Consider the following 14,504-nt stretch of genomic DNA (forward strand, 5'->3'; position numbering starts at 1 on the left):
TGCCTTGTTGTGGAATAATTAAGTGATTGAAATAGTTTGCTTTTTATCTTTAACAGATCAAGTTAAAAGTAAAATGAGCACAGTTTTCCCCTCCAGCTGTCTACTGCCATAATGTGCCAGCTGCTCTTGGAATGCATGTGTGAATGTGACGTACATGAGTATCCTTGTTAAGAAAGTGCAGTCCGTTCAGATTAACAGCCAGGATGCACGGGGCTTGGATGAAGGCCGAGCTCGAACTCTGGATGTAGAAGAAGGAGGAGCCGAACATGGGGAAGGCGCTGACCAAGCCTGAGCAAAAACACCGAAATGTTACACTTGATCAAGCTGAGAGTCGGTTATTTTTTAAAGGAAAGTGACACGAGAACTCAGTGAAGCTTCAACCATTTTATCTCCTCATTACTTTCCAAAACAATGATTTTCTTTCATTTTGACTAACACTTTTGCTCAAATATTTTTATCCATTAGATATGCAAATATCTATTAAGTTATGCATTACTGATGAATAATTTTAAAAAATTTCCCCTAGGGGATTAATAAAGTAACTACCTAACCGAACCTAATTTGAGGTATGTACTGCTCCACAGTCATGCTGCAAGTGGCTTTCAGAAACACATGACACACTCACACAGAGCTGCTGTCTTACCGAGGAACTGTGCTCGGGCCTGGTGCGGGTTTAAGGGCTGGACCTGCTGCATGTGTTGAGTCGTCATATTCAGCCAAAGCTGTGAACCCTGTTTGCTGTAGAACTGCGGCGGGACACACTCCTGCACCTCCCGGCTTAACACACACAGAAAGAGCAAACCAGGTATAACTCAGAGGAGGCAGGTTTACCGTTTATTATACACCAGCAGTATCTTCGTGTGCTAATATGTAAGCGTATCTGCAAATTTGAGCATGTATACTGTGTGAGGACATGTATACATGTGTGGATCTTTGTGCATATGTAGCACTACAACTACTACCTTGATAATAAAATAAGTATGTGTTACTGTGACATGTCATCGACAAACATTTCCAACAAGAACTGGAGTATATTTACAAGGTGGGCAGATAAACGGTGTCCTTGGCACGGTGCTGGAGGGCAGCCAGCCGGGCAATCTGCTGCATATGCTGCTCACTGGGCTTACCCTGAGGAACCACACTCAGCAGGGCCTTCACGTAGTCTGGCAACACCTTGTAAAGAGACACAGAGTGGATTTTCTGTTCTGTATGTTTACATTTCTGTATTTCACTGCTGACTCTTAGAAAGGGGAAATTCTATCTTCTTAGTATTTCACAGGGTTTCAACCAACATCTCACGCTGTAAAAGGAGAATGTGGGCAAGAATATGAGCCAACATTTCTGACACTGCCAGTCTGAGTCAGAATCAGCAGCTCTCTGATATTGGATATCAGCTGTCCTTTATTTTAAACAGTAGGTTTGTACCTGGTTATAGTGCATGGTGACATAGAGTTCATTATCAAGTTTCAGAGCCAGACTCCATATGACTCTTCTGAACCACAGACTGTAGTTGGCGTCCACCAGCTCTGCCTCCGTAGCAATGTCCAGGATGTACTCGCGCTTGTTCAGGGGACGCACATTCTGACCTGCAGATAAGAGCAGCTCAGCTATCTATCTACAATCTACTGCTCCATCTCATTTGACAACACACAGCTATAAAAGCATGTCAGAAGTGTTTGCATTTTAGAGCTCCATGGCAAGGGGATCCTTGTTACCTTTGTGTGTGACCAGAAAGACGGCATATTCATCCAGGGCCTCCACCCTGTGCAGCCCCATCTCATAGCAAAGCTCCTCAATCACATCCAACGCAACCTGAAATTAATGAGTTCAGTCACAATAAGCACTTCTGCCATCGTGAGACACAAATTCAGCATCTGTGTTTTATACATAGAACCTATTGTCAGTCACTCTGCAGAAAGTTATTGCTTGATCAACAAACGCTTTTCTTAAGAATGTCATTTCACTCGGTGTGTGTGTGTGTGTGTGTGTGTGTGTGTGTGTGTGTGTGTGTGTGTGTGTGTGTGTGTGTGTGTGTGTGTGTGTGCGCGCCTACGCCACCTACAGAGCACGTTTTGATTTTCAAGTGCCTTTCGATCCCACCTGGGAGCAGGAACAGCTGTCTCTTGGAGCTCCGCCCAGCCTGCACGAAAACAACCAATGAGAGGGGAAACGTCACATGATTGAACACCAGGTGGGGTGTACAGCTGTTACTGAGAGCAGCAATGCAGCTGCTAAACAAAGTCACTTTTTAACATGAGGTGTCAATATCACTGCAGTTAAATTAGCATATATACAAACCCTAAAACTCAACCCTTTCAAAACATGCATGCATAATGGATCTGTCACAGATACTAATAAAACAATCTAAATTGGGAAAATTATAGGGAATATAATTGTAAACATAAATAAACCTGATATTATTATTTTTTTCAAAAACAATATGCCAGCATCTCATTATAGCACCAAACTAAGTTCTATATATGTTTTCTATCAGAATATTGAACATTTATTTGCATTTATTTGACATATACAACAACAAATAGACAGACAGACTTAGTTTGTATTCTCATCTGCCTTTAAGTTTCCTGTTTATTTGGGTGCATATTGTAATACAATAAAACCATATACTGTATATAATAAAACTGCATGGCTGATTCAGAAACTAACCAGCATAGCTTTGAGCTCCATGCTGTTGGGATACTGTAAACGTCCACCGTATTGAAAAGTCCTCCTCAGATTCTGCTCACATGCCTTTGCAATACCTGTCATTTATAACAGCAGCCAAAAAACATCAGATAAATTGTAATACTGTCAAGACAGGTTGTGATGGATTGATGAATGTTATGTTTTGAATGGTGGTTTGTTGACCTTGGTACTGCAGCGCAGGGCTGGCACAGGCCTCCTGCAGAAACGTCAACAGAAACTGCTTCATGACATCCGAGCAGCGATGGAAAGCCGTGAGGATGTACATCAGCCTCCATCCTCTCTGACAGCTGTCCCTGCACACAACATACACACACAGCTACAAAATAAAGCCTCTCCACACCCACGTCACTACCGATTATGTTCTTAGTATCAGTCAGCGCTGGCAGTCTTACGGTTTGGAACTGGTGTTGGCAGTGACTTGCTTCATCACTTGGCAGTAGGTTTCATCCTTTATCAGGCCATGGTCGCTGCTTAACTGGATTTATGAGCACATGCATGAGGAACAATAAATACATCCAGAATATTCATATGAAAATAAAAACAGAAACTAGCACACTGGAATTTTTGGGGGGATTAGTGTAAGTATTTTGCTCAGGTCTGTGTACCTTCAGTATTGAGGTGACCAGGTCCTGTTCAGCCTGGCCTTTCAGTGGGAAGTCTCCCATGAACTTCATTATAGCTAGATAAATACAATTATACATCACGTTTAGATGTAATAAAGCAATGTATTTTCTTGGAGTTAACTGAGGCTTTTAAACCGAAAAATTAACTGATGTGTCTAAATGTCATGACAAAAAGCTGCACCTGTATTTTGTACAACAAAAAACCACTAAAAGTAATTTCTACCTTCCTCTTCTACCTCTAATCTATATTTATGCCTTCCTTTCTGTCCTCTGCTCTCACCTAAGAAGATGTCAGCAGCCACTCTGTTCATCCCACTGTCTGAGAAGTCGATCAAAGACTCCTGAATTGGAGACTGAAGAGACAAACACGTGACAAAGAAGAAATGTTTCAGATAGATCTCCTGTGTTTAGTTACTTATGAGATCAAGACATAAAGGACAAATAATTTGACACTTTTGTGCATCAGTATACAAAAGCACAACATTATAGTTGAATTAAGAACTATGTACAGTATATAAGAATATAGGAGACACAGAAGTTTGTTAATCATTGTGCTTTGATGCTAATTCAGTTGTATCACCTTGGAGAATTTGACCATGTCAGCAGGGTCCCTGCCCTCCTTCCCCTTCTTGGCTTTCTGATCACTGTTGGAAAATGCAGACAGCAATCAGCCTTTGTACACTTAGCTCATTTTATTTGTCACTGTGAGAATAAATTGGAGGTTCAAATGAGGACATTGTGATATTTTTTTTTTAAGCAGTGCACATGTGTGTTTGTCTGACCTCTTGTTCTTCTGAGCCTCTCTGAAGTATTTCTTGGCAAACTCAGCCATGTGGTACTGGTTGCTATGCAGAGGCAGATCGTTCAGGTCCATGCTCAGGGTGTCCCCATACATCTCGTTTACAACCTGACACACACACACACACATGCACACACGCACACACACACGCACACACGCACACAGCGTAAAGAGATAAGCAACAGTGCCACTTACAGGAGAACCAACAATGTAATTATCTATGAAATATTTCCACTTCTGCAAACCAAAACATTCCAACGTATGCTGCATAAACAGCAGCAGATACCATAATATCGGGGTATTCTTCCTGCTGAACTCTTCAGGATACTCTCGTCTTCAGCCTGTCAGGCTTTTTTCCTTTGTGGAAGCTAAAAAATAAGTATCTTTGTTCGACAGTACTTTCGAAAAATGCAGCTGTAATACGAGTAAACAAAATCCCAGTCTGCACCTCTGTGGAGAGGTCAAGTTCATGAGCAGCCACGGCTGAGCCCATCGCCACGGCAACGGCAGCTGAGGCAGCAACCCGTCCCTGTCTGTCTCGAGGCTCCACACGCTGAGCTGGCAGAACCAAGAAGTCTGGAGCGGCCACGGGACGGACGTACTCACTGGGAAACACTCCCGACTTTCCACACACTGCCCCGAACCTCCAGCCTATATGAACACATACAATACACATAGACCAAACAAACATACATGAATGTATACACTTACAAATATGCACAATCGCTGAGAGGTTCATATGCAAACCCAGAAATGCATTCAATGTCGCAGAGTAAAAAAAAACTGTCTGACAGGTGCCAAGTTTGGTATCATATAACCAAGACACAGAAAAGCGGCAAATCCTCATGCCATCGTCAGTTGAATCGAGGGCTGCCCCTAAACAGTCCACTAAGTCTGAGTCAACCGAGTCTTTATTAATTGTTTAGTCGCAGGAAGAAGAAGAAAATCAAACGGCACCTTGTCAGAGGCATTATAATAACTTACAGAAACTTTCTACCAGCCGAGGCATCCCTTTTAGGAAAGTTACCTTATGGGTAACCGGGGTGTACTCTGGGCCCTTGTTCTGGGAGGTGAGCAACTCTTATGAGTAAGAAGTAACATTAGCAGCAGGTAGCCACAGTCCTGTGTTACAGTTACAGTAATCAGCAATAAAGTCTCGATAAGCCTCAGCTTCAGTATGATGCAATGTTACAGCAGTGTGTCTGCCTCTTCTCATCACTGCAGAGTCTGGACCCAGATAGTCTTAGGCTGAGATACAGTATACTGTGTAGAAATAATCGGCCTCCTTGCTGGATCCACATATTCAGAATCATTACAGCTTTTGCCGTGAGCATTGTCATTAACAGGTTGCTCGCTTTGTGTGTGTTCTTCTAAAAGTTACATTTTAAAAGCTCATTCTTACAGTTTTGTACTTCTCTGTAATGTAGGACAGTATTAACAATGTTACTTATTACAATCTTTGTCAGCCCTGGAACTCAAACCACAATATATATATAGATTATTGAATTAAAAAAAAATAATAATAATAATTATTCGGCGACTTGTCGACTGCTGGCTTGAATGAAGAATCTTTTGTTGGGGGCAGCCCGAGTTAAATTGACGAAATAAAACACAAGTTATAAATAGCAAAAACACACAAGTTAAAGCTTTACTCGCAAAAAAGAAATTAGTAAAAACACACACGCACACACACACACACACACACACACACACACACACACACACACACACACACACACACACACACACACACACACACACACACACACACACACACACACACACACACACACACACATACACACAGCAGAGAAAGAGTCATACCCGACCCACCAAACTCAGGAGTGTCCCTCTTTAGCTCCTCCAGAAGCATGACCTTCTTCCTCACTATGGAGCCATAATGTTTGCCTGAACACACATATATATTCACATGGACACATGCACACACGCACATAGTGAATGCATGACGCACAGAGACACTGTACATGGTTCACAGAAGCAGGGAGCACAGATCTCAGTGAAACTCCACATTCTCTGTCTGATTGTGCGTGTGTGTGTGTTAGTGATGTGTGTCTCACCAGCCTCCAGCCCGTCCATGTGCTGTAGTTTGATGATGTCGCCTTTGTGGAAGCTGAGCAGAGACCTGTCCTCAGTGATGTAATTCCTTACCGCCACCACATACTCAGAGTCCTGACAAAAACAGTACAAGATGACACTGATGCCTGCTGAGCACACTGACTGACTGACTGACTGACTGACAGCCAGAGAAAACATGAACCAGAAAAATCACTGTGTTCATAATTTACAGTTTGAATTCATGGATTTGCTGGTGTTACTTTGTAAGTTACTTACTGGATATCGACAAAGGGAGCCTTGAATGCTAAAATAATTATGTCTGCATATGAATATAATATCTTTAAGTTAAAATATAATAATAATAAACTTTATTTGTATAGCACCTTTCATACAAGAAATGCAGCTCAAAGGGCTTTACAGCAAGAGAATTACATTATATGCAGTGTTTCACATAAAAACAGATATAAATGAACATTTGTGCAGAGCAGCCAGAACTGGACTGATGTGTTCTCTCCTCTTGGTTCTGGTTAATACTCGAGCTGCAGAGTTTGGGATGAGCTGAAGTCTATCTGTTGTTTTCTTTGGGAGGCCAGTAAAAAAATGCATCACAGCAGTCTAGTCGGCTAGAAATGAATACATTAATCAACTTTTCGGCATCTGTCTGATTTATAAACGGACGCAACTTGGCGATGTTTCTAAGGTGGAAAAAATAAGTTTTCGTCACTTTGTTAATGTGAGCTTTGAAACTTAGATCTGAGTCTAAGATTACACCAAGACTTGTTACCTCTGATCTTACCCACGGAGGTAGTTGCCCCAGATAATTTTCTACTATTTTTTATACTCTATTTTTGTTTTGGGGCCCACCAGGAGGATTTCAGTTTTATTTATTGCTAAAATACATTCAGTGATGGAGCACATCGCTGCATCTTCATTTGGATCAGCAGAAAAATATAAAGAAATAAGGATGCCAACAATTCATATTTATTACAGCTTAAGCTCTGGAAGTGAAATATAGTAAGACACTGGGAACAAAAATGCCTATTTTATGTCTTCTTGTCATAAGAAGCTTAGAAGAAGATAAAACACTAGTAACTGTCTGCTGGTACTTTGGAGAAAGCTTTCCAAAGTCTTAGAAAATAACCCTGATGATGTCATACCGATATCATCACTGTTTTCTCTGATTTTGCCTGACATTACAATTAAACAAATAAATACAATTATACCATAAACTTGATATGTGGGGATTAAAATGTTTTGAATTTTAACATCAGGGAAGAAGAAAATACACCTGTGGCTCAAAAAAGACAAACTTTTAACTGTTCTATAAATTGACACACAGAAGAGACAATTTATGGTGACCTGCTTATGTCTTCTATGATCATCTAACAGACGAAACCAGGAGCCTTGGCATAAAATCATCATTCATTCAAAAAAACATTCATTCAAGAATCATTCCCACACAGATGAAATGTCTCTGACCTTCTTGAGCTCTGTGAGGAAGTAATCGATCATATGTTTGACCTGCAGGGCCCTGGCTGAGAACAGGATCAGCTTCTCGTTGGTCAGGTTGAACTCAAGCATGTTCTTCGAAGGAATTGACACAAACAGGATATCCGAGTAGCTGCACAGGAAGAGATATCCCAGACCAGGAAGTCAGCTTAAAAGTCACCGTTCAAAGCAATCAGGACTTTGACATGCACAGTGTGGACAGATCTCTCTTCTGGCATTTTATTTGAAAAAGCATGAACATTCACATGAATATATATATATATATTTCCAGCTTTTTTTATATCAATATTCTAATAACATGATTTGAATATTTTCTATGAGGCTGACCTGTAAGGCCTCAATACTCTGAAGTAGTCTGAAGCATTAGAGCTGCTCTTCACCATCTTCAGCAGCTTGATGCCTTTATGAGACACAGACAGCACCTGCACCCCTGTCCCCACACTGCCCTGGAAAACACACCACACACACACACACACACACACACACACACACACACACACACACACACACACAATAACATAAAAGCCAATTAAAATTCACAGAGGCAGCTTCGGAAAAAATACAATCAAAACTCATATACTGTACATCAAAAAGAACACAAAAAACTCACAGAGGCTGGGAAGAGGCGAGAGAAGTAAACCTCCCATGAGTCTCTCGCCATGGCGACCACTTTCTTCTTCACATTTTCATCATGTGTTCCTGACACCTGATCCACCTTGTTCTCCGCTGTAGGAGAAACAAAGCAAGATTCGAGGAAATGGAAGCTTTAATGTGAATGCAAAGAAATATATTGTTAATGTTCTCTGAGCCGTTATACCACAGAGTTAAGCCCTTTAGAGATGTGCGTTAGTTTATTTCATACCAAACAAGGCTTTCATCTTCTGTCTCTCCTCCTGCGTGATACGGACGCAAGCCTCAGAGAAGGTGTCATGTAAAACCTGCAAAAGACGCGTAGATCCAGGAACATGAATCTGCTTAAGGGAAATGTTTTCGGGATAATTCTTTTCTGCCATATATGAGCAGCTGAAAGTGTACTCTTGGATTGTTTGACATTGAGATGAGCACACTTTTCACCACTTTTAAGATCTTAAATAATAAATTATGACCATCTTAGCTATCAGCACAATTTCCAAAAACTGGATCGCCTTCAAAATTACCTCTGCTGTAAGTTCTGAAAAACATGACCTGGTTTATTGACATATAAGATAAAGTTATAAAATAATGGAGAAAAATGTAATAATAAATAAAATAATGACTTCATAAACCAACCTGTCTGAAGATCAGGTCCAAGATCAGTGGATTGTTTAAATTATCTTTAGGATAGAAAACCTATAAACAGAGAAAGATCTAAATGATTAAAGGAAATACTTGTTTAAGTAAATAATTATAAAATATGACGGCATTTAAGTTTTCTAATGTTTCACCTTTGGACGTTTGAGCATAATTTGTTGTAATTAAAGGTTGTCACTTTGTGTTGAAAGGTGGTGGGGACATGTCCCCAGTGTAAAAGATACCTACGGTTGTAATGTTGTTGAATTGACTTGAATAATGAGCTGAAGCACACCTCTTTCCTCAAGTAAAGTTTCCATGGGACGTTGGAGTAGGTATAATATTCATCGCTGGTTCTGCTGTGGAGTTGAGTCTGAATGATCTCCTCTTCTACTGGCAAATCCCTGGAGACTGGAAACACACACATTCTCTTCATTCTTCTCATTTATTCATGTATTCTTCCCTTAAATGTTGACCTGTGTGTGTGAAACGTGCAGATGATTTGTAGTTTATTCTGGAGTTTATTAATGAGGATTTACACATATATCAACAGTTCACCTGGAGGAGGGACGGGGTTTATGTTGGAGCTTCTAAGCCCAGTGGAGTGAGGCTTGGTTGTCTTGGTAACTTTAACTGCTCCATCTTCTTTTGGTTGGGAAGGCTGAGGCTTCCTCTGAATCTGAGACAAAAAAAAAAAAGGTCAGATATGAATGAGTGTGTGTGTGTGTGTGTGTGTGTGTGTGTGTGTGTGTGTGTGTGTGTGTGTGTGTGTGTGTGTGTGTGTGTGTGTGTGTGTGTGTGTGTGTGTGTGTGTGTGTGTGTGTGTGTGTGTGTGTGTGTGTGTGTGTGTGTCAGGTGTTTAGTTGTGTTACCGGTTGCGGTGGGTTTGCCATTTGATCTTTAAGGATCTCCATTGCTTCATCGTGAGGGTCTACCTTCTTTGCAAACGTTTTACCGTCACTTTTCCTGCACACACACACACACACACACACACACACACACACACACACACACACACACACACACACACACACACACACACACACACACACACACACACACACACACACACACACACACACACACAGATCCAAGTCATTAGAACAGAATAAATACCACAGAATGAGATATTATCACTATCTCAGGTAAGCATGTGTGTTACCGTCGTGTGGGAGGTCCAGTAGATGTTGTGCCTTCAGGCTGGTGCTGTTTGATGATGTCTTTTATGTCGTGGCTCGGCTCCATGCGCTCAGTGTTGCTCGCACTTGCACTGGATCGGACCACATCCTCATGAGGGGGACCACGTGTTGGACCTGGAATATAACTTTCTATTATATCGAGCACACATGAACTGAGGATGTTGCGGTTCACGGTCGGTGCCTTCATCCCGCCACCCTGTAACCACGGAGGCAACCCCATAGAAACGGTAATCATAGACTTTCTCAAGGACTCTTAGTGAATTCCAGATTTTCAAGTTGATGCAGCGAGCTTTCCAACCTCAAATCACTTCGCCGCTGTGCATCAATATTTTTATTTCCACAATTTTATTTTATTCAGAGAGCCCAGCAAGGATAAGGCATCCTGAACCTTCACCATAAAAGACTTCTACCAGCAGATGTAAAACATACTGGCTTTGCGGTGAACAGGAGCAGGTCTGGGCTTCTGCGCTGACTCCTCACTCTCTTTGGTCTGCAGAGAAACAAGAAGTGATACAGCAGCAAGACGATATTTTAAATTCCAATGCATGCTGGCAGGTGTATCCGTAGGTGTGCTCGCACATCACCACAGCATGTGTGATTACTCACAGGACTGGGTGTGTGTGAGCTTTGGGGCAAGTGTGTGTAATGATGTGAGGGTGGCGACTGGGGAGCCGGAGCAACAGGGGGGAAGGAGGACAACATCTGCTGCTGGATCGCAATGGCCTGCATGGTCATCTGCTGTGCCTGTACCACAATCACACACACACACACACACACACACACACACACACACACACACACACACACACACACACACACACACACACACACACACACACACACACACACACACACACACACACACACACATATGTAAACGACAGTTTACCTTCATGATACTGTATATTCTTCCGTTGACTCTTCATATTCAGCATTCAAATGATGGCTACATGGGCTGAATGGCTAACCGATGTACCATGAGCTGTTGAATACTGCAGTTTATTATTACTTATAGGGAATGTCTCGACTAAGTTGTTAGCAAGTATAAATAATAACTGCAATTTAATGAGTTTTAACAGATTAACAGTGTTGCCAGACCGTATATTTTCCTGTAACTATCCACCTACAGCAGCTTTGATATTATAGCTGTTATTAGAGCAGAGAAAGGGGAAGTGTCAGACCAGAATGATAGCCTGCTGGTTGATGATGGCCTGTTGCTGCTGAGTCAGTACTGCCTGCTCCGATCCTGGAGACGAAAACATATGAACACCATGTGGTAAAGATGATGTCAGAGAAACAGTAGAAAAAAGAAAAAAATACACAGTCCTGTGCAAAAAAAAAAAGCCAAAAGTATAACAAACAACAATAACAACAACAAAAAAAACAGTAGAGACTCCTCCACTTCAAACAAACCACACAAAGGAAGCCTCACGATAAAATGCAAGATATTAAAAACTTTGATATGGCTTTCATGTGACCCTAATGGAAGACAGTGTAAGTCCATCATGCCAACGTGCTTCAGGCCAAACATGCTGGAAAAACTAATGCACACCCTTCTATTGTACCTGGCACACCTGTCATCACAGGCAGGCCCGGGACCACAGGCATGGGCTGGAGCGCGGGCACCCCCGGCAGACCGGGGACGCCAATGACATGGGATGCTACGTCAGTGTCTCTAGCAGCAGCAGGGGTGGATGTGGGGGCAGCGGCGTGGGTGCGAGTGTGCGACGGGGTGGGTGCCACGCGAGTGGCAGCAGGGGTGGTAGTAGTCTGCTGGGGCCGGTTGTATTGGTGGTATTGTTGCTGCTGCTCCTGCTGCTCCTGCTGCTCCTGCTGTTGGTGTTGTTCGTGGTGATGGTGGTGGGAGGGGATCGGCATGGTGGGGATGGGTGGCATCATTCCTCCTGCTACTGGAAGCACTGGGACAGCTTGAGGAGCAGCAGGCAGGAAAGATGGTCAGAGTTAATGTTGATTATGGGGCTCTAATGCTGCTTTAAATGGACTTTAACGGGCATTAAGTGTCAACCAAACTAACTGGGGCTTTCACATATGACAATAGATGGATATTTTAATATTATTTTGCAACAAAATTATTATTAACACCAGTTTAAAAATAACTATTGACATAATTGGCCACATTGGCGCTCTCGGGACGGCAATTTTGGTTGAATGAATAAATGAACTTGGATGCAGACACTCATGGTGTCGGTCAGATGAATCCCTCTGACTTGGAGTACCCATGAAGTTGACATTTTATGATACTTAGTGACATGACTCAGCAACAATGGATTGTCATTTCACATGAATGTTCTCATCAGGATGAAATGTAATAACTTTGGTGATGTGCTGACATTTTATCTTGTATCAGCAGAGGCTCAGAATTATAATTTGGTTTACCAGTGAAGCCTAACATCTGGATGTTGACATAGTCATTGTGTGAGTGTGAACATGTTGAGCTCATGTGAATGATTCATTCTTAATGGTAAGTGTAATTTGTATTAAACTGTCATAATGGGCTCACATTAGCCACTATCTATTTCAAAATAAAGGCAAAATGTTGCTCAGTGAAATTGATCATGCACTGTCATATCTATGAATGTGATGCCATGCATATGCCTGGTTAATATTCTGCAAACATAGAGTTTTATCTGATGTGATGTGTGATCGTGCTCACTAATGAATCCAACTTGCCAAAATCAATAAAAGTTTTAGCCTTTTTGGTGACTGAATTTCTGTTGATTGGTCCGACCCAATCCTTAATGTTGATGTGTTTTTTCTTTTCGTATTTGTGTTTTGCACTTCGGGGCCACAGGTTTTTGGGGTTGCGTTTACCATAGTTGTCCAACATATTATATCATATGCATAGACGACATTTATAAAGGTAAACTATCCATATCCAACTACCCACTATCCTTTTATATATGCATAGATGACATTGTCATTCCCTTCATCCCTTTTTCCTCTGTCATCACTGTTGCGCATTGTCCATTAGAGATCAATTACTGATTAGAAATATAACATATTGTCTGAAGGACACACAGAAAGGGGCAGAAGAAAACAAGAGCTTGACCTGTAAACAAAAAGTGATGGGTAATAAACATTTCCAGACATCTGGAAAGTGATACATTTCTGATTATCAGACCTTTTGTACAACCACAGAGAAAGATTTTGCAAAATAGCAGAGAAAAATTCAGAGGCCACATGATCAGTGAGTGAGTGTGCTGGTTTGACAGAAATAATATTATGTGTAGAAACAGAAAGAAAGAGTAACAGATTCCCATGAAGGGTAAAGGAGTCAGCAGTGGATACAGTGAATGGCTGTCTATGCATTATCTCTGAGGTCAGACTGCTCATTACAGCCTCTAAACGACAGCTTAAGGTTGAACTGTGCACCTGAACCTTTAACCTTCAGGCCAGTTCTGTGTCAATGAGGTAACAAGATAGAAATAATGTATCTGCAATAATATTTACATTTCTAATGATCTGTTGCATTCATCATCTTTCATTTCCATTTTGTTTATAACTGTGTTAAACTGAATTAAATGATGTCCTTCTTTTATTTTTGTATTTTTAAAGCTTGTGTTAATCATGTATTTACTTTGGAAATGTAGGTTTATAACAGAAATCCAAAATATTTTAAATGTCATAGTGTTTCCCTCATTCAAAAGCTGTGAAGTGAGAAAGAGGATAAAACCAATTATCAACCTGAGACCAATGCCAAGGATTTAGGACCCACTTAGAAAGAGCTAAATTATTGATGCCAGTAAAGAGAATGAGTTTAGAGACGAGATAAAAGAAGTACTGGAACTGAAAAGTGTTGCAAAATATAAAAGACGAGAGAGAAAAGTACAAATAGCTGAGTTAACAGCAAAATGCAACTAAACACAGACAAAAAAAATTTAAAAAATAATGGCAAGATAAAACTACAAATCCAAAGAAAAAGCAAATGAACAATCCGCACTGCAACCGGACATAACAAACAGGAAACACACACACAACTCCAATGTGTTACCTCCTGGATGTATTCCTGGTGGATAAGGCCGACTGGGAGCTGCGTGGTTCTCCCCCTCTCCTCTTCCTCCTCCGGTGATGCCTATACCTCCTCCTCCCTTCATCCTTGCTGACAAGCTTCCAGTCTTTTCCATATCCAGGTGGGCAGAGAGAGGCAGTTCACGGAGATTCAGCAGAAGGAAAAATACAGGTGTGGATGGTGAGATATTGGAGTTTAAGAGACATGAAGAGGTTCAACAAAGAGTGTGTGTGCTACAAAGAGGAGAAAGGGAGGGAGGGAGAGGCTAGGAGATGAAGAGAGGGGGAGTGTAT

General features: G+C 41.4%; 1 protein-coding gene across 1 annotated transcript in view; it reads right to left on the reverse strand.

The window, feature by feature from the left end:
• myo15aa (myosin XVAa) overlaps positions 1-14,504 on the reverse strand; it is a 40,287-nt gene that overhangs the window by 947 nt on the left and 24,836 nt on the right. Inside the window, exons 34-63 of the mRNA XM_069701083.1 lie at positions 14,194-14,332; positions 11,747-12,109; positions 11,363-11,427; positions 10,788-10,925; positions 10,611-10,671; positions 10,145-10,295; positions 9,855-9,948; positions 9,541-9,661; positions 9,278-9,393; positions 8,983-9,042; positions 8,576-8,651; positions 8,324-8,439; positions 8,041-8,159; positions 7,684-7,825; positions 6,207-6,318; positions 5,962-6,036; positions 4,577-4,779; positions 4,112-4,236; positions 3,910-3,973; positions 3,610-3,682; positions 3,312-3,385; positions 3,099-3,181; positions 2,869-2,999; positions 2,668-2,762; positions 2,063-2,140; positions 1,716-1,812; positions 1,426-1,586; positions 1,040-1,173; positions 644-777; positions 155-288 (exon numbers count right to left, since the gene is read on the reverse strand). Coding sequence (XP_069557184.1) covers positions 155-288; positions 644-777; positions 1,040-1,173; positions 1,426-1,586; positions 1,716-1,812; positions 2,063-2,140; positions 2,668-2,762; positions 2,869-2,999; positions 3,099-3,181; positions 3,312-3,385; positions 3,610-3,682; positions 3,910-3,973; positions 4,112-4,236; positions 4,577-4,779; positions 5,962-6,036; positions 6,207-6,318; positions 7,684-7,825; positions 8,041-8,159; positions 8,324-8,439; positions 8,576-8,651; positions 8,983-9,042; positions 9,278-9,393; positions 9,541-9,661; positions 9,855-9,948; positions 10,145-10,295; positions 10,611-10,671; positions 10,788-10,925; positions 11,363-11,427; positions 11,747-12,109; positions 14,194-14,332 — 3,534 coding nt within the window. The remainder of the gene's footprint in view (positions 1-154; positions 289-643; positions 778-1,039; positions 1,174-1,425; positions 1,587-1,715; positions 1,813-2,062; positions 2,141-2,667; positions 2,763-2,868; positions 3,000-3,098; positions 3,182-3,311; positions 3,386-3,609; positions 3,683-3,909; positions 3,974-4,111; positions 4,237-4,576; positions 4,780-5,961; positions 6,037-6,206; positions 6,319-7,683; positions 7,826-8,040; positions 8,160-8,323; positions 8,440-8,575; positions 8,652-8,982; positions 9,043-9,277; positions 9,394-9,540; positions 9,662-9,854; positions 9,949-10,144; positions 10,296-10,610; positions 10,672-10,787; positions 10,926-11,362; positions 11,428-11,746; positions 12,110-14,193; positions 14,333-14,504) is intronic.

This window comes from Brachyistius frenatus, unplaced genomic scaffold (assembly GCF_029030835.1).
Source record: "Brachyistius frenatus isolate BFR_SWC_R1_liver_20210118 unplaced genomic scaffold, ASM2903083v1 Contig_36, whole genome shotgun sequence".
Taxonomy (NCBI): Eukaryota; Metazoa; Chordata; class Actinopteri; family Embiotocidae; genus Brachyistius; species Brachyistius frenatus.